The 20,850-nt window shown below is 30.9% G+C and overlaps 2 protein-coding genes across 6 annotated transcripts; both read right to left on the reverse strand.

Moving 5' to 3' along the window:
• Positions 8,400 to 11,177, reverse strand: LOC109350737 (HSP-interacting protein-like). 3 transcript variants are annotated; one of them, XM_019592022.1, is made up of 3 exons: positions 9,776 to 11,177; positions 8,843 to 9,733; positions 8,400 to 8,732 (listed from the first exon to the last, which is right to left on the reverse strand). In XM_019592022.1, exons 1-3 carry the CDS (start codon positions 10,896 to 10,898, stop codon positions 8,596 to 8,598), a joined length of 2,151 nt encoding a protein of 716 aa, XP_019447567.1. In that variant the 5' UTR covers positions 10,899 to 11,177; the 3' UTR covers positions 8,400 to 8,595. The 3 variants fall into 3 exon arrangements, with proteins under 3 accessions (XP_019447567.1, XP_019447566.1, XP_019447565.1); XM_019592021.1 differs by having other exon boundaries at positions 8,843 to 9,721; positions 9,764 to 11,177; XM_019592020.1 differs by having other exon boundaries at positions 8,843 to 11,176.
• On the reverse strand, positions 13,006 to 18,620 carry LOC109350738 (FAD-linked sulfhydryl oxidase ERV1). Of its 3 annotated transcripts, none has more exons than XM_019592024.1 (7): positions 18,173 to 18,620; positions 17,275 to 17,486; positions 16,775 to 16,852; positions 15,104 to 15,151; positions 14,591 to 14,655; positions 14,016 to 14,093; positions 13,006 to 13,305 (listed from the first exon to the last, which is right to left on the reverse strand). In XM_019592024.1, exons 2-7 carry the CDS (start codon positions 17,479 to 17,481, stop codon positions 13,191 to 13,193), a joined length of 591 nt encoding a protein of 196 aa, XP_019447569.1. In that variant the 5' UTR covers positions 17,482 to 17,486; positions 18,173 to 18,620; the 3' UTR covers positions 13,006 to 13,190. The 3 variants fall into 3 exon arrangements, with proteins under 3 accessions (XP_019447569.1, XP_019447568.1, XP_019447570.1); XM_019592023.1 differs by having other exon boundaries at positions 18,166 to 18,620; XM_019592025.1 differs by having other exon boundaries at positions 18,143 to 18,620.

Below are 20,850 nucleotides of genomic sequence, written 5' to 3' on the forward strand. Positions count from 1 at the left end.
CTAGACATAGAGGTGTGTTAATGATTCATAAATCTTCATCTTGTTAGTATAGTTGCTAGACATAGGATATATTAATAAGCTATTAATATGATCAAGTCATTTGCAGTTAATACTTTTGAGATGTTTTATTAAAACTCAATTTCATAAGCATAGTTGTTAGACATATAGGTATATTTTGTGGATCATAGTTCTTTATATTATGGGTAAAGTTGCTAGACATAGAGCTTTATTTCATGAGCTACTAATTTGATTAAGATATTACCCTTTAGTACCATTAAGGTTGATAAGTGTCAAAATGATCATATTTTATACACCCTCTTTATGATACTTTAACTACTTAATAAACTTAAATGAATGAAATTATACTTCTATATCATTAAAACTTGTTTAAATGGCTAAATGTTACCTATAGAGTGTTTTTTAGGCTTAATCCAGAGGAATAATTACAAAAGAGAAGTCTCAGACAAAACACAAGTATTCAGTCATGACACATCAGAGTAAAATCGGGATAACTCCTTTCACCGTCAGATCAAGCTGAAATTTTGATATGTTATTCCTAACTGATGGGGTTTCAATGTGAATGATCGGATCGTCAAAATGAGCAAAAAATGGTGCACTAAGCATACTCAACAGTGAAAATCAACATTTCATCATTGTTTCGTCTGCGCTGAGCATACCCACTTGAGATGAGTGCAATGGGTGGTGCGTTAAGCGCACGGAGGTGTGACCAGCGCAAGTGGGTGTGTTGAAAGGTCACCATAAGCCATCCTAAGGTGCATTGAGCGCATAGGACATCACTAGAATATTATTTAAGGACTTCCAACTCGAACCAAAGGACATACACTTTGTAATATTGATTTGTAATACTTCTTTTATGAGTTTCTAGGATAGTTTAGCTCATTTTTGTCATGTGATCGATGTGTAAGTATTAGATGAGTTAATTTACACTCATTTGTGTGTGGTTCTACCACCCTATGAGTTGTGTTTTATCCATATCCTATTTACACCTTATGAACATGAGTAGCTAAAACCCTTACTGAGATTGAATGTAGCATGAACTTCATGTATACACATTGATTCACGACTAATTCATGAAGTTTTGATTATATTTGAGTTTTGTATTTACTTTATGCTTGCTTTAAGTTTAATCACCTTATTGTATGATTATTGAATAATTTGCTTAGTCTTTTGCTTGCATTATTCTGAACTTGCATAACTCAATAAGTAGTACATTTTCTAGACATAGACTTGTATTATTTGCATTTCATGTACTTCATTTTTTGGTATCTAGACATAGAACTAATATTGTGATTTTATAACTCTCAAACTGAATAGGATGTGTTACTAGATATAGAGATGTGCTTGAAGGTTCATAAAACTGAATTTTATCATTGTAGTTACTAGACATATATCTACTTTTGGTATAGTGCTAGTATAGATCAAGATATTGGCGGCTAGCACAATTGAGATATTTTATTTTTACTCAACTTACATGCTTGCATCACTAGACATAGATGCATGATTTTGTAAGTCATATTGCTTATTCTTATGTATCAAAGTCACTAGATATAGGTCTTTCTTGTATAAGATGTTAAATTGACTAAGACATTAACTTTTAGTAATTTTGAGGTCATTGTATGAAATAATCATTACTGAATGAATTTACCTTAAGAATCAAGTGTGTATAGATAGTAAATGTGTTACAATTTTGATGTACTTATGTCATCAAACCAAAAACCACATTCTCAAAACCAACTTAAAATAATAATTTTTAGTTGAAACGCTAATATCTAGCAAGTCCTTGTGGATTCAACAACCCCTTACTCTATACTTGTTTGTAACACCAAGGTAGTTTTATACTCCTATTTGTCGGTTAGCAAAGGTCTTGTTGTGAAAGAATCTTAGCTAAATAATTTTGTATTGTTGAATCAAATGTGTATGAATAGTAAGTAGTAAATTCTGATCTTAATATCTTAATCATATTAGTTTAATTAAATCAAACTTTACCTGGTAGTATAATCAACAAACAAAATAACTCAATTGAAATCAACTTGGAATAACAATCTTTGGTTGAAAGACTAATATCAAGTAAGTCCTTGTGGATTTCATAATCTTTCTATACTTGTTTGAGACATCTGATTTGATAGTTTATGGACCAATTTACCAGTTAGCATAATTCTAGGCCTAACCTTGTTTGTTAGCCTATTTAAAAGCGTCGTATAATCTAAGACATTAAAATAGATCAATAGACCTTTAAATATGCTAATAGGCATTCTTAGGTTAATAGATATTTAAGTAGGCCAATAGACCTTTAAATAAGTTATTTTTCTTGTCAACGGATTAGGAACGATTATGATCTCTAACACACCAAATTACAAATCGTTTTCTCTTTTCCCCATCAGAGAGAAAGCAAAAGGTCCTTGTAGAATTCATGATTTGGTTGGGGAAGATCATGATACCACCAACACTTTAAGGTTAGTTTGAGAGTTGGATTTTGGAGGGAAAGAAGAGAAAGAGAAGGCTTGAGAGCCATGAAACACACTTGTGAGATGATTGTCAACCCTTCTCTTTCCCCTCCAAAATCCAACTCCCAAAGAAACCCTAAAGGAATACCAAAGTAAAGATCTAAGAACTTGAATTCATATATCTTGTTTTATATTTGTGATAACCATGAGATTCAAGATCTTTAAAAAATTGGTATTGCACCAATTAAAAAGAAATTATAACATATAAAACTAAATAACAAATTTAATTTCAAAGTTAATTTGGTTTGATTTATTGTTAACTCTATAACAGAAAGACCTCAAATAAACACAACTAAAGTTAACTCTCACGGATGTTAAATAATATTTTTGAGTTAAAGACTTATACATTTATATAATGCAAATCATAATTAACGAGGAAATAGTAATAGCAACATTCTGTCATGAATCTTTCTCTAAGATAAAGTTGTAATCCTGTGTGTTGAAGAAATTACAGAAATAACAAGTCAATATATCATGGATATAATAAAAAAATTCCTGTTTAATTTTTTTTTTATATTATGGAGTTTAAAATCAAAAGATCGTTTAAGAAAAGAACATAAGAACCTTTCATTTGATTGTAAACCAATTGTATGATAAGTTACTAAATTGTCTATATCAGATGTTTTTACGAAAGATAAGATATATTGTAAACGTGAATAAAAAGTGTAATAAGTAAAAATCGAATAAGACAACCATTTTTGTGGAAATGAAAAACAAAAAAATAAATGTTGACTATGAAATGAAGAGACTAGTTATTTACTAGGAGATATTACTATTAACTTTAACTCTAAAATTGATTTGAAAAAACTGCAAATAGTACCCTATTTATTAGGAGAATTGATTTTTAGTGTTTTTTGTCTCTCTAAAATAACTATTTTACATGGCAATTGTCTCCATTTAGTAAAGACTTGGAGAGTTCAGAATGAAGGATAGAAGAAAAATACCAACTTTTAATTTTTTAAAATAAAAAATCCAAGAAAAAATGTGAGAGCAGGAAAAGTCTTACAAGTATATATAAGAGAAATTAGTGATGAAAAAAAATATAATTTGTGAGGTGAAATCATCTTTTATATAAAGTCTTCATAAATTATATATAAGTGTTGATTGAGATTATGAAATAATGTCTTGATAAATTATATTCTCCTGAGCAATATTTGTTAGGAGAGACAATTACACACTAAAAAATGTTAGTTCATTACCTATAAAGTGAAGAGATGATACCCTTATTTATACCAAAAAAATTATAAGTATTGATAAAGCTTAATTTAAAATATCTTCACTCAGAAAATATGAACAAAGATGGTATTAATACACTACAACTAGATCTTTTAAATATGGTTTCATCATAGGAATATACAATTTTAGAATATGTAAATAAAACTTGCTATTTCTAGGATCAGGTAGTGTGAAATCTAAATCTTTTAAAAATACAAGGTATATTATTTAGCTAGTTAAAGTTAAGCTTTATCAAAGAAGATGAAGAAAAAGATGTAAGAAAACAAATAGAAGAAGAAAAAGGAGAATAAGATTAAAAGACAAGTTGCAATGGTGGGATACTTAAATTTGTGATTTTCAACGTAGAAATTTGGTTCCACTTATAAAGGAAACATGACATTATACCTTGTCTTTTTATTTCATGTCCCTTACTTGGCTGTTTGTATATGAATTATTCGAATCAATATAAGCCTTTTTGGGACAAGCACACATGCCTCTATAACTTTACATTATTGTATAATCCGAAATGAAGGGTTCAGAACACATTTGTATTAATTATTTGGAATTAATTCTCATAACTTTAGTCCATTAATACATAATAAAAAATAAATATGTCATGTCTTTCGGAATCAACTCAATTAATAGACCCTACCCTACAAAAATTTTTCACCCGCAAGACCCTAACTAGTTTGTGGATATGAATGTAGGTAGAGGGTCACGGACCATTTGAGTAATAGAGTCTCATCATAAGAGTGGAAAGATGACTCAATAAAAATCATCTACAATGCATCTTCATTGGGTGCAGATGGATTTGGATAATGTATTATCTAAGCTCATTCCATTATGTAATTTTGGGATTTGGACCTGTCTTGATCTATGTAGATACCAGTTGGGTTTGTTATACGTGGACTCGTGAGTCTCAACAGATCTATGAATATCCAAAAAGTTAGAAAATATTTAAAAATTACAAACAATATATATATTTATATCCACTTTTCTTATAAATGCGTAAATGTGTTTGTTATTTTAGACAATTAAAAGAGAGATTCATTTATTCCAACAGTAAGTTTTAAAAATATACTCCACATTTTAGTCATACATTCTATGAAAATCTTGACCCACGTTCAAAAGAAAGAAAAATGATAATAACAAGTACAAATCATAATTATAGTACAAGTATAGAACTTTATATTGTCACCCAAATATATATTTTTTTACTAAAAACATAATTTAAAACAAGACAATAAAACATATCTATCGACTAAGATTTCTCATTCAATATAACATTACATCACAATTATGAATAAACAAACATAACATCAATACTTAACAACATAACATCACAATTATTACTAAAATTATGTTAAGTTATGATAGTATATGTATATATGTAAATATAGATTTAGGTATTACACGTCTGGATATCTCATTACCAGACCCAGACTCGCTCAACACCGTGTTTTAAAATCTTCTATTCCAATTACTTGTTGGTCCAAATATACAAACTCAACTTATTGCAGGTATTATTAATGATTACTCATGACTTCGGGTACCCATTATCATTTTAACTCAAGGATCAAAATGATAAAAGACTATATTAAATAAAAATAAATTTGATTAAATATTTTTATTTTTCATATTTATTTTATTACTAAACTTATATTTATAGATCATATAATAAATTTTATTACATTTCATATTTTTACTTTACATTCATTTGGTTAACATGGTAATATAGAAAAGATAGTTAAAAATTTAGATCTATTGAAAACTTAAATTTATAATTTGATATGTTGTTCAAACTTTGATGTCAAAGTTTTATATAGTTTCAAAAAAGATGAAAATATATATACATTGATAATATAAAATATCTTTACACTATCATTGCATTATCAGTCATTTATATTTTTTGATGATCACTTACTTTTAAATATAAGTAATATAAATGAATGATAAACGATTTACTTGCTTCTGTATAAAATTTTAAAGTGGCAATAAATAAATACTTCACTCTTCAAAAAAAAATTAGTCCTGTTAGAAAAGTTGAGACACATAAAATGAGCACCATATGATTACACAATTTTCTAAATCCTCATACAAACTTTGTCTATGAATAAATGTTTTTACTACGGCCTATATTTTTTCCCACATTGGAACTTGAATATGTTTGGACGGCCCTTATCTTCTATCTTGTTTTGTGCCTTAATTATTTATCAGTAACCACTACTAAAATAATTAAGGCACAAAAATGAAGATTAGTTAACTTGAATATCAATTTATCCATTTTAATATTGAAGTAACACCTATCCATTTTTTTAGAGTGGAATAAAGCAAAACATTAGATACTTTTAATTTTTAATTTTTAAGTCGACCATGTGGTTTACTTCCTGAATTATTCATTTTTAAGTGAATTTAATATGGTTAGATTGAATTTCTCTCAGTTCAAAACGGTTCAATCACTCATTTAATTAAGATTATAAATTATGATCATTTTCAAATTTAGTTACGATTCAGTCAAAACACCTGGTGTGGTCCTCACAACATTAATGCTAATGACTAGTTAATGAGATTATACTTTGGCTACTCTTATTTAAAAGTCACTTGTGTGGTTGAACTTTTAGAGTTGGACTTCCTTGATTTAAAAAAAAAAAAAGAATTATCCTCTACGATCTGAGAGAGGAGAAAATGTGAATTCTCCTTCATGTAAAACAATAAAAGGATATAGGTGAAAATGAGTTTACTTGTTAATTAATTTTTTTCATATAAGATATAATATATTAGTAAAAATGATGATAGAATACTTCTCAAACATTTTAAATTATGGTTGTAGTTACTACAATTCTATCATTTTAGTCGTTGCGATGCGTTTGAAGTAGTTGGCATGTGAATTACTTTGTAATATAATTGTTTTTTGAATTTAATGTGTTATGATGCGGCCTAAATACGGTTATATCATTGTGATTGATGTAACATTATAATTATAGTGTAATATGATTACGACGATCATCACAACAAAAATATTATAGTTATATTACGTGATGTCTTCTACAATTTAAATGAATGCATATAAATAAAATCATAAGTGGATATTTGTGGGAAAAACTCACATATAGGTATCTAAAATGTTCTGATATGATTGTATAATACATCTAAAGTATTTAATGACAAGATTATTGATTAAGGGATATCATGGACTAGGTTTACAGAGAATATATATGGCTAAGAAAAGTAGAGGAAATATTTTTACAAATGTGAATTTGTCAAATTAATAATCAGCAAACCTAAGCTAATTAACTTTATTCTTATTGTTTTGTAAAGTGAATAAATCAAATCCCACACTCACTCCCTCAACAACAAATGCTATAACAACCTCATTGTGTATCCCCTCTAATGGAGATGCATAAAATATAACTAGGCTTATATAGCCTAATATCAAAAGCTAATACAAACACATATCCAATCAATTGACACCTATCATGAGTTAATCAAACTTGTTGCGAGAAAAATACCCTACAACCTGAAGGTAAGAAACCAATTCAGGCCAACCACAAAGATTTTATCATTGATAGATGTTATCTTTCATACCCACTTTAGTCCATAAAAAATTTAATGTGTACCAATTTAATCCTGAAAAATATAAAATTCCAAATTAGTACTTAAAAGATCGTGAATGAGTTAAAAACTAATTTGTTATAGTGACTGAAATGTCTCACAAATTAGTCAAGAAATATTAAAATAAACTAATTTGACTCAAATTTAGTATTTTTTTTAAATCATTTTATTTTGAGTTTTCCAATTTTTAGTGAAGAAAATTGGTATACTCAAAATTTTCAAAACCAAAATACATCTTTACTCTTAATAAAATATACAATTTAATTTGAAAATGCACAAAAATGTTAAATAAAACTGAGTAATTAAAAGTTGAAAATGTTAAATATACTAAAGGAATATAATATATAAAGTTGTTTTCGAATGGTTTCTTTAGTGGATAGGATCGTCTATTCTATCTTGTTGTACTCTAGAGTTTGATGACTCAACAAGATAGGATAAAGCTATCTCAGTTACATATCTCAATTGCCTATTTATATTGTAAGCTAAATTAGAAATGAGCATGATAAAATAGTGTAATTTTTTCTTCCTTATTCTCTATCCTATCATGTCCTTATGGTATCATATGAACCAAAGTAGCCCTTAGGTTATTACTTATTCAATCAAATAATCTTATGCAATCTAACAATGAACATAAAAAAGATATTATGAAATTTGATTTTCTTATTTTAAGCCAACTAGATTCCATCCCAAGCCTAATGCAAACAAAATCAACAGTTTCTTCCAGGGAGGGAAGCAAAGAAGAGTGGAAATCTTCAAAGAAATTTGAAGGAGCCATACATCTAGAGCCATTCAAACCATCAAACATCATAAATCCCACTAAAGATGTTAATAAGTATGAGAATCATTTCAACGTTCTATATTAAATGATGGCCCAGTACATAAGTTTTCCTCAGTCCCACCTAGTGTAAAAGTGTTGGTTCCATATTTATTTTAAGGAAAAATAGTTGTTGGTGCTCCAAAACAATAATCCAAAGAATAAAGTGTTACACAATAACATAAGCTTTTCTACAGCTATTTTTGCTTGAAACAAATATTGAATTTTTGGACATAGAAATTATCAGATTATTTTTGAATCCAAACCAAACACATCTTACTAGTCTAGCATTCCATTCTTCATGAAATCACAATTTCAGTTAAAGGTATGAGATTACAACACTTTCATATGCTACTGAGTCCTCCTTAATTTTCTAGAACAAATTGAAAGATATAAGGCCTCTAAGTAATAACAAACTCAAGAACAACTTCAAAATTGCTCCAAGATGTAATGAAGTTTTGGAACACGCCGACGAAACAATGGTTCGAGTCGAAAAGATGGAACATTAAACTGCCAACCATTATACATCTCATTCCAAGCTTGAACTATCTCATCAATTTTGAATCCTGTGATTATGAAAAAATGGTTTGTTAATGTCATGAAACATATAGAACTTCAAATGAATATATAGTATTGGAAATGCACAAATGATTGATCATAGTTTTCAATATCTTACCTTCCATTGCTGTTTTATTAGAACAATGATTCTTTATCATAACACCAATATCATTTGAGGAAGCTCCAGCTAGTTCAAACTTTTCGACTGCGATTTCTAAACATTCTTCCCAACTTGGTAGTCCTAACTTATATTCGACAACGGAACGCTCATACAAAATGGTGCCCCATAGAAGATATATTTGTAACCTCATCTTCGCAACTTGCTCTTCGGCTTCGTCGGGCGAAACATCATTGAAAAGATTATGCAAACCCAATTTCTTTAACTGTTCTTTATGTTTATCCGATTTAGATAGTCCGCTCAGATGCTGCTCCTCGATCTCCTCCCACATCAGCATCCCTTTCTCAATGTTGTCCTCTGCCTTGTTATAGAGCTGTAGAACATCTTCGGAAGGACCGACTTCTAAATTCTTGTTCAGGATCAAATAACACCAGCAGAGCTTTGCTTGCTCGAATTGCTGATACCCGAGAACAAGAAATCCTTCATAAAAGTTGGGTTTGATTTTTAAGGCTTCTTCAAATCTATTTTCTGCATTGATGTACTCCTCTTTAGCCCATTCATATGTTGATTTAACATGTTCAATAGAAGATTCTCTTGGTCCATCTTCGGGAAACGATACGCACTTCCTCGCCCTGCACATGTGAACACTCCCCCAATTAAATAAGGCCAAAGCTGCCATCTCTTGAAATTTATCTTCTGCCATTTCAAAAAGCTCTTGAGCATCATCACTTGTCACTGTATCCTCCATCGCCGCCGAATATATCTTCATTCCAACCTCATGAATATCTAGATATGCATCAGAATCAAACCCAACATGGTTTTTGAACAGCCTTGCAAATTGTACAAGCCAGTCCTCAACCGTGATCGTCGTTTTTCTTACTACATCTCTTCCTCCTTTCACAAACCCATTCTCAATAGCATTTCCAAGTTTTCTATCATCTTTTCGAACCTCGCTCTCCTTTGTTGTTGTTTCATCATAAGACGGTTCCTGATCTGGACTTACTTCAGTAAGATATAGCCGAATCGACCCGAGCACATGACCTAAAGTTTCAGCTGACCTTAGTTCAGTTGTAGTAGTAATTGTAACCAAATCACCTTCTCTATCCCTATACTTGACAAGAACACCCTTCAATCTAGGAAACTTATCCCTTATTATATCCCTTACCAACCTCATACTACAATTCACAGGCAACTGTGCCCACCTTATATCATCTCCAAAGATCAATTTCACTGTCCTAGTGACTTCTTTTTCCTTTCCTTTTTCTTGTCTCACAAGTTTCACTACCAAATTCTTTTTCTCAATTGGTTTTTTTACATCTTCCTTATCCTTAACTACACCATTCACATTCCCGTTTGCGTTTGCAATCGCATTCACATTTCCATTCACCTTCGCATTTGAATTCACATTGTCCTCGACAACTTCACTTTTGTGCCCTTTCTTCTTCAACTTCTCTCTAACCACTTTCCTCAAACGCGCACAAGGCGCCTCCTGCATAGTCGCCAGCGCAATCTCTGTCTCATCAATCACAATCCCTTTCTCATCCATTGTATTCCTCAAGCTATCAAGCACCTCCAATGCGGCCACATTATTCGGCTCTGTGTTCAAAACAATCCTCACATCCCTCATCGCCAAATCCAACCGATTCAAAGACTCATAGCATTTCGCTCGTTTCAAAAGCGCCTTACTATACCTAGGCGATACCTCCAATGCCAAATTACACTCATTAATTGCTTTAGGATACTCACCAAGGCCTAATTGCATATAACAACCAGCCATATCGGTGCGCAATTGCGCGACATCAATATGACTCTTAGGGAGTAACTTGAGGGCTTTTACATACTTCGACATAGCGCCTTCCAGATCTTTTTTATGGAATAACCGGTGACCCTCTTCTCTAAGCTCATGTGACATGTTGATGAACATTGCAGTGTCATCATCCAAAGCTAGTTTTGAAGAAACCTTGTTATTACCAACTTTACCTATAGCCTTTGGACTTTCCTTATTAATAGCCTTAGGACTTTCTGTATCCTTCTTTTTCCCATTTGGTTTCCCCATTGAATTCAATGATCAATAGATCAATCAAAACAAGAATATAAGTTTCTATGATCTTATGAATACAATAGATAAAAGGGTCAAAGAAATGGGAATTGAAGGACACATACAATTTATGTATAAAGATATATGAATGAGTATGAATTGTGATATGATGTGATTAATTGAAGTATGTTTCTTTTCTTTTCCCTCAAGTCAATGTTGAAGGGAAAAGAAAGAAGGAAAATGTGTGGAACAATTGGGGTGAGGGTGGCCTAAAATTGAAGGGTATGTGGGGTTCATGAGATTTCAAATATAGGGAGTTGATAAAAATAGAGACAACAATTATTATTATGAGGTAACATGGCCATACAAATGGGTGGTGGTATGGTATATTAAGGAAGAGAATAAGGTTGATTTCCTCTTTGTCCCTTCCATTGTTGATTACTTCAATGGAATTTAACACGTGGGTTTTTGTTCTTGTCTATGTTTATTTGTTACCATTGACTCATTCCTAAGGAAGGTATAAAACCAATAGATGCTTGTGATTGAGTTGGTCGGATAATATGTGTTGTCCGTACTTGGTGTGGGACAATTATATATATTGTGTATGGTTTATGAGTAAGGTAGACAAAGATGTAAACTTTCGAATAGATATAATATTACAGTTATGGATCAACATATGTCTGATTACATTGCGATCCATGACCTAGTTGTGTAAGCCATCATGGTCATGGATCGACACTCGTCTGATAAATTAAAGAATTAAGTTTATAAACTTTTTAGGCTAGATGTATTGTGAGTTTGACGCAGTTAGATTAAAAAACAATTAGTAATAGATTAATTATAATGAAATCTCCATGCTGTCAATAACTGGACATAATCTGAATTCAAATGAACCGAAACAAAATCATTATGTGCATGCTCTAAACTTTTATTATCTTTATATTGTGTATATGTCAACCAAAGGGATCCTATAACCTAGAGTCTATCAACTTGTCTTAACTCCAACCCACCTTCACATATTATTCAGACATGTTCACTTGTTTGTATACACAAACACTCACATATTTGTTAGTTAAGCCAAAGATTTGATAAATCAATACTTAAATACTGAAGAAGAAAAAATCAATCCCGACTCTTATCTTATATATTAAGGGTGCACATTGCCAAATCCTTAAGATTATGATTTAAAAACTAAACATTATATGAGTCTTATTAGTAGGTAAGAGGCATTATTAGGTATTTACCAACTTGACAATATATGATTCATGTAGTAATATTTATTTTATGTCCTTGGATGCAACAAAAAACTATTATCTGCACAAATTTTGTGACCAAAAACTTCCATGCTATTTTCTTCAAATCACCATCTTTAATTAACTTATTCATTTTAATAATTATAATCCAGTATAAGCTGAATCTTTAATAATTATAGTAATCTTTATTTAGTAAATTACCAACAAAAAAGTGTGCGAAATAATCTTGCTAGTTCTATGGATTGCATGGTGGGTTAGACAAACGGCTTGGAATTTTTTGAAGAAAATAATATATACATTATCAACATATCATGTACGATTTACGTGTTAATCAATTCTTAAACAAAAATAAGACATATAATGGTAAATTATATATTATAATGTAAAGAAGTCTTTGTGTCTTAGTATATACATTTTATCCTCAATTTTTATGGGAAACTTTGGGGGACTTTTTTAATACATTTTTTGTTCGTTTGACACTATCTTGCAAAAAAAATGTACATTTCCAAAATTTTCTACACTAAATACATTTCCAGGATTATTAAAAGAAAAATGGGATGATATTAAAAGGAAACTATGCAATAACTTTGAGAGAGGCCCGAGGGAATGTTCAATGGAGATATTTTATCTTTCTCTTTTCACTAAACATTTATTTACTATTGAAACTTTTATTATCAAATCTTTTATTTCTCATATTTAAATCCTTCATGATATAACCTTTTACCTCCAAAATAAATTAAAACTTCAAATGAATAAATCTCATACAGTTTGTAATTCAACCCTAAACCTTAAACTAATAAAAATACTAAGGTAAAACCAACAAACAAAAGAAATTGGCCAACTACATTTCTTCCCTAATGGTTAAAAAAAAGTAACATAATCCAGCCTCAAAATTTCATAAATCAAAATAAATTTTGAATAATGCATAATGCACATACAATTTACTCACATACTCTGATCTGAGAGAATTAAATAACATAAGTGATCTAAGAAATATTTCCTTAACACATACCTCACATGGTGTATGTAGCTGTATTTTTATACATAAATGTGTCTACTAAATTTTCCCAAAAATTGAGGTACTTCCAATAATTTCACATTGTCTTTGCTCACACTCTAGTTTGCCCCACCTTGCATCAACTCTTTCACAAGGAAATACTGGTTTGCCAAGACTGCATAGAGTTCAAAAGAACATCATGTGAATCAGGAATAATGGCACTTCTAGTAGCTAATTGGATATCCTTTAAGACAAGTTCAGAACTCTTTCAAATAAATAGTTCATATTAATTCAGGGTATTATTTTCTGACTACCTCTAATTTATTCTTTTTGTCTTAAATCAGGACTCAAATCATACCCAAGTTTAAAAATTTAAGTATTAAATAAGGTAGAAGACATGAGAGGCAAAGAAAGGAACAGAATGTAACAAAAAAATCATCAAGAAAAAACACAACTTTGAGTTGGCTTTCATAGGACCAACCACTTTCATCTCAAATTCGATTCGAATATGAATTAGTTTTTCAAATTGAAGTAATAACCAAAAGTTTATCCAAGCCAACAAGTGTTTCAGGTAAGGATACTTTATAGGTACCAGTATAATATAAGAACATCTTAAACAGTAGCAAATTGTTGGGCACCAAACATCTTTTATTGGAATAAAAAGTTGGAACATCTATAAACTCCAGATTTCTTGTTTCCATACAGATATTTGTCAAAAAAATAGCAATGGAAAAATCAGAACATGAGTTTAACTAAAATCGGCTTCCACAAACAAACACAAAGAATGATAGATGGTTTAGACATTTGTTATATGATACAGTGACAATAGTCTAAACTCTAAAATAATAAAATAAGATCTTATCAAGCCCAAGGGAAAGAACTTACCTTCTATTAACAACATTATGCACATGACATAACCACTGAGAAAACTCAGCATGTGATCCAGCCTGTACTGGGTTTGCTCTGCCAAACATGTACAAAAACACTTAAGTAATAGATGCCACCAAGAGTAAATTTTGGAACACTGGCATAAAAGTGCAACATGTGAAAACTGGAGCAGATAAATAATTCATCATGTATTATGTGTCTTTTAAAAATGGTACTATATTCAACATTCTTAAGAGCCATCCTACTCTGTTGGAGTCGGAAAGGTTTCAAGTCAAAAGATGCTTATTGGAACAGTTTAACCGTATAGCTCAAATCATATTTATGGATTGCGGTATAGTTAAGAAAGGTCATTAATGTTTATGAATAAAGACAATATAAGTGTGGTTATACAATTTCACCCAAATTGATTTCTTTTCCCATACGAAATAACTTACCAAATTTAAGGTCTGACAATCTGAACAATAACTGGATTTTAAATGAATAAAAGAGAAGGGGAGCAAAACCAAGCTTTGACAAACAATTCTGATAACAAATGATCAACTAATGGATAAAGAGTAAGAATGATAACATACCTAATAACTTCTTTGAAGTGATCTGCACAATCCTTGCAAGGGTACATTCGAGTCAAGATATTTACCTGGATTCCAAAGACATCATGTTTCAACTTACAAGTTCTTTTTAGTCTACAATATGGTTGGAAATTTGAAACAGTATATTATATGCCTTAAAGTCATCAATGGTTAGAATCTTTCAAATCAAAGTTTAGGAAATTACTACATGGTTCAATGCTATATGCAGCTATACTTATAGCTAGCTCTCTTCATGTTTGACTAAATGAGTATATTTCTTACTTTATGGGCAGGAAAAAAATAAAAATAACAACAAAGAAATTTGAAAATCTCTCTCATGCACTTATTGTGAAGCTATTATTTACCAAAATTAAATCAGACCACAGCATCAACTTAACTGTAAGGATTTTTCCTATCAATTTTACAAGACTCAGGAGTGACAATAGCATTTTTTGATTCCAGGCTTAGACAAAATCATATTATTTATAGAAGGGATGAAGAAGGGAGATAAAGTACCAGTTCCTTTACATCCTTCTTTTGTTGTCTTGTAGGATTATCTGGATACTGAAAAGAGAAATACGGTCATTCATAACTCACTATGTTTGAAATCATCAGTTTTTAAAAAAAAATGTTTTTGTTTGTTGATAAGACATCAAAATCAAACTATTTTAGCAAATGAATACGAAAGAGATGAAGCAACTTTAACTTTCTGAACATCCTCATGTACAAAAATACAAACATGAAAACCCAGGGCCTGTCTAATTTCAGGAAGTATTTTCTATTTTTATTCTTTATGTTCTTTTCTTGAAATTAGTCAACCCCACCCAATGGGATTAAGGTTTGGTTATTGTTGTGTGTTCTCTTCTTGAAATTCATTTTTATTGCTAGCAATCCCTTGGAATCATGGTTCAGATATTCCACCTGAAATATTTCCCGTAATATCTATTACCCATTGACGATATCCAACAGGTGTGACATGGGAGCCATGTCTACGGTTGGTAGCTAGCCCTGAATTTCATGGTGGTTGGCATTTGGCAGGCTGATTTGCCAAGAACAGTGGAGATAGCTCACGGACAGAGGTCAATTTGTGGCTCTGGGTTTATATATATGTTTGAGGTTGTTGCAGGGGTTGAACGGTTGTATGATGTGTTGTGGTGGTGTTTTGTTCTTCGACAATGTTCGTCAGAGGGTCGAAGGTTGAAAACATTGAAAACAGGACTCTAGTGTTTTCATTATTTTTGGAATATATTTCCATATCTGAAAATGAAGTGTTCCAAACATGTTTTCTCTTCTATTTTCTATTTTCAGTGAAATAAAAATAGAAAATAGGTAAACCAAACAGGCTGCAGACTCGTGGAATATGGCACCATTATCAGAAGACAAATGTAGCATCATGCAAAGAGTTCAAAAGTTGAAAGCCAGAAACACAAAAGAACTAGCAAACCATTATCTTGGCTGTGATAATCACAGTTATCAAACTCAGCCCAATCATCAACCTGCACCTGACCTTGGCCAGGGAACCAAGTCAATGGGACACTGGTTCTACTGGCAACCACCTTCTTCTTTGTCAGAAAATATAGACTGGAAGAGCACCTGGTGACGGAGAAACTGAAAATGTTGATCTGGCATAGAATGTCACTCTTCATGTCCAGCAACTTCTTTGGTTTCTCTCAGAAACAGGGTGAGGGTGAAATTATTGGACTCAGTCAGTTCATAGAAATTCGTCCAGTATGCTGAGTCATTGACGTTGATTGGAATACTCAGTTTGAACAAATTATCAGTTCAGATGCATTCCTGATCTGATAAAAGGTCAGACCGGTCAGGTGTCCAGTTTGCAGTTCACAACTATGGTGGTAATACAGGGAAACAAAAAGTTCAAATCCTGGAAAGTGGAAACAACCTATTCACTTGCGAGAGTAAGGTTGCGTACATCTACTCTTTCTAGACGTACTAGGCGGGAGCCTCATGTATTGGGTCACACTTTTTTACATGTTGGAAGTTCAGCATGGCATGTAGAACACCAAAGTAACAAGAGAAATTGCTCACTCACAGTAACATCCCATGTGAAGCAATCAAAAAGCGGGGATTGATACTTCAGCAACAGGAATTTAGTCCAAATGAAAAAAAACTTAATTATTGAAAGAAAAGGTTTAATCAATATCATCAGTAAAATTCTAGTAATAAAACCTGAGCAGCAAGTGTGTGAAGAAAAGTCCAAGTGGCCCTTCCAAGCTCTTCTTTAGCCGCAGGAGTAGCAGACTTTCCCTACAGAAAAATGATGAAAAATATATCAATCAGAACACCTCAAGATACAGTGCACATTTGAATCCTTGATGAATAGCTTCACATTTTATAACACAAATGCTCGCATAGGATTACAAATAATCACCGTGTTTACATATCTTTAAATAAATATAGTAAATACAATATAAACTTCAAAACATCAGTATAATTGGTAACTTCTAGGATATGCACTACTGCCTACTGCAATATCCTTTCCTCAACTAAAAGCATAAATTATATAAAAATGTAAATTTAAATAATGAGAAAATTATGTAAATTCCACTGGAACACAAACTACAGTAGAGATTTAGAGCCCCAAAGAACTAATCACAAAGCCAAACCTACTCACAAAATTCAAGATAAAACTGTGAAAGTTAGGTTTGCCAGGCATTGATAATAGATACCTTGAGAGCATTATCACCAGGATTTACAGGAGTAATTTTTTCAAGTGGCGGGGCTTTGCTAGAGGAAGAGATGGAGAAAATAGGGCCTCTGGCAGAAGGACCTGATGGCTGGTGATGAAAGCCTATAAAATTAGAAAGATGGTGTTGAACAAAATTTGAGACTTGATCAAAGTTATGAAAGAGGGCCTGCAGTGGATTCGCAGACATGTTACCTGAGAAGTGAGTTGAGGATAACATAAGCAAACAAAAAAAAACAATCAGCAAAGCTCATCAACAAAGAATTAACTACTTCTCATGTGGTTACGTAGAACAGACATAGACACAAGAAATTTATTAGCATGCTCAGTGAAGATTTATAAAAGTTCTTCCATAATATTTCTGTCTATTTTTTTCTGCATATAAAATACAACTAACGTTATTGACACTCCAAATTCTCTATCCAGAGTACTACTACTCAATCATAATTTTATCTTGCAAAATTATGAGATTGGTCATTTAAGTTATTGTTTTTTTCAATTTAGTCCTGTAATTATTTGTTTCCAACCACTGAATCGAATTCTGAATGCAAAGATATGCAAAATCGCAATATTATTTTTTTTCTGAAAATGAACATTAAACTACAAAACTAACAGAAAAGCAACTTATAGGAACAATTTGAAAACAAAAACTAGCTTAAAGACCTATTTGAAAGAAGAAAAAGCTTAGAGGATGAATGTACTAGTTTTGTCTTTTGTCTTCTTTATTTTACTAAACTATCATTAGAACTAGGAGTGTGAATACATAATTTGGAGTGTCAATAGCTTCACCTATGAAATACATGCAAATAAATAATTTGGAATGTCAATAGTTTTATCTATGAAATACATACAACTAACTAAAATCTAAACGTACCCAATAACTTTAAATGGTGCACAGGTCTTTGCTTCCAGGAAAAGCTTGCTCACAATGAATCAAGAAAGAGAAACAGAAACAGAAGGAACCTGAAAATCCCCAAGAAAAAAAAGAGTGAAATTTGAATGAAATAGCAAAAGAGAAGTCAGAGTCCAATAACTACTACAAGAGCAAACATTAGAGCTCGGTTGCATAATTAATTAACTAGAGCAAACATATGATGAGCCAAAGGAGAATATGATTGACTCGACCTTTTAATTACCATGACCCAAAAATCAAAATCAAATTCTTATCAACTCAGACATTTATTTACTCAGACTTGTAATATGTTCTTATTATGAAAATTCAGCACCCATCCCCGAGCACAAAGTCCTAGAATCACTTTTTCAAAGCCTCGAAAGGTAATTGCCCGAGGACGATACCTAAATCTAACTGATAGCCTTATCAACCTTCTTTATTCAACCCCTTTCATTCCTTTTATCAAGCACTTCCTCTGCATTATGAACTAGACCTCTTTATTTACTAGACTTCTTACATAACATTAACATCTCACCATAGTCCCCAACATCCTCACATCCACTTCAAGCCCAAGTCTCAACATTTAACAAAAATGCATCAAAGTGAGACCTCTCTATTCAACCATAACACATCAATCAATCAATCCAACAAGACCAAATTGAATCATAGAGTAAACATTTAAAGTCAAAAAGATATAAAATAAGAAGAATAGAAAGACAATAAGAAAGTATAACATAGTTCAGTCATTTCATCAAACAAGTGATATGCAAGAACTCAAACACATAAGAAGATTAAAATAACATATCATTGAAAGGAGAGAAAACCAAGTAAAGGTACTTACAAAGAAGGTAGAAGAAAGACTTCGAATGTTTAATCAAATTGAAAATTGATAAGCTTTCATTTTATTTGATAATTTCGGTTTTAGAGTTTATGGATAATCTGTAATTACAATTTCTTACATTACCGATCATTACAACGTGCGTTTATATGATATTCATACTCACTTCATAATCTATTTTTGAAAAGAGTGTAATATAATTTTCATGTAAAAATTTATAAATAATGAGTATTATTCATTTATATTTTTTTTTGAATAAATTATAGATAATGTAGTAAGTAGGGAGGTAATTGGTTCAAGTTTAAACCGCGAAATTGATGAAACCGAATAACAAAATATGGTTCGGTTCGGTTTCGAGGTTGGTTCGGTTCGATTTCGAGGTTAGTTCGGTTTTCTTTTTTGAATCAATTAAGTTTGGATTTAGAAATTTTGAAACCGTTAGAATTGAATCGAACCGTATGTTAAAAAATAACTTTTTTATATTTAGTGTTTAGGGTTTAAAGTTAGGAGAAAATATATGATTAAAAATTTAGGATTATGAATAAATAAGAGGCAAATAGAAAAAATAAATTAGTAAACAAATTTAAATATTTATTATCTCTACTATGGATTGAGAAGATAGAAAGAAAACTAAAAAAAATAGTGTATATTGTGTCACTATCCAAGAATGAAATTAATTAAATAAAGAAATTAAAGAACTAAAAGAAAATACATAAAGAACTTGAGGACATTACTGATAATGTGATAGGTGTTAGTGTTGGACTATAGAATTGGTACGAAGTTTGTCATTCTTAAACTAGTAAGTTATTCGTGCATTCACACGAGGCAATAATTTTTTGCCATATGGTTAAAAACAAACATGTTACTCGTGTATTCGTATGGTTAATAACACAAATGTTACTCATGCATTCTAATGGTTAATAACACATATTACATGTGCATTCTAATTGTTAAGAACACACATGTTATCTGTGCATTCATTCGCATGGTTAAGAAAACATGTGATAATTTTGCATTCACATGGTTAAGAGCACACATGTCACCCGTATATTCGTGTGATTAAGAATACACATGTTAAACGTACATTCTTATGATTAAGAAACACAAATGTTACCCGTGTATTCACATGGTTAAGAACATTCATTTTACATTTTACCCATGCATTCATATGGTTAAGAATACACATATTACTCTAGCATTCGCATAAGACAGATAGATTTTGACAAATATTTAGAAGTACATAAGTATCAATATTATTAAATATATATTAGTTATATTGTGTAATAATTTGATAAAATAAAATGAAATATATAGAAACACAAACATTGTGAATAATTTCATTGGATATATTTTCTATCATGTAATAATGAAACAATGTCTTCACAATTTTTGTCGCAAATATAATTGAGTACAAACTATCATTACTATCAGTGGTGGATCTTGATCAAAATTTTAGGAGGGGCAACAAAATTTAATTGCAAATTGTAATTAAAATTAATTTAGTAACGAAAAATACAAAAAAAACATACATTATTATATTATAACTAAAATTTCAGTTATTTCCTTTTCAATATTAGTCACTATGTTATATGCAATAAATTTTCATCTATCTTCCTACCTAATTTTGTTTGATTGTTTTTGTTGTTGAAAATGATATTTATGTTAGCTGATCCACAATAGTTAAGATAAGACGAATAATTTGATAAAACAAGATATGACCAACGACATATTGTTGAAGGTTTTTCAAACTTGAATGGCTAACGATACCAATAATAAAATGTTGAAATTGACATCTCTATCTAATCTTCTCTTGCTCGTTAAAATCCATA

Source organism: Lupinus angustifolius, chromosome LG06 (assembly GCF_001865875.1).
Source record: "Lupinus angustifolius cultivar Tanjil chromosome LG06, LupAngTanjil_v1.0, whole genome shotgun sequence".
In the NCBI taxonomy this organism is placed as follows: domain Eukaryota; kingdom Viridiplantae; phylum Streptophyta; class Magnoliopsida; order Fabales; family Fabaceae; genus Lupinus; species Lupinus angustifolius.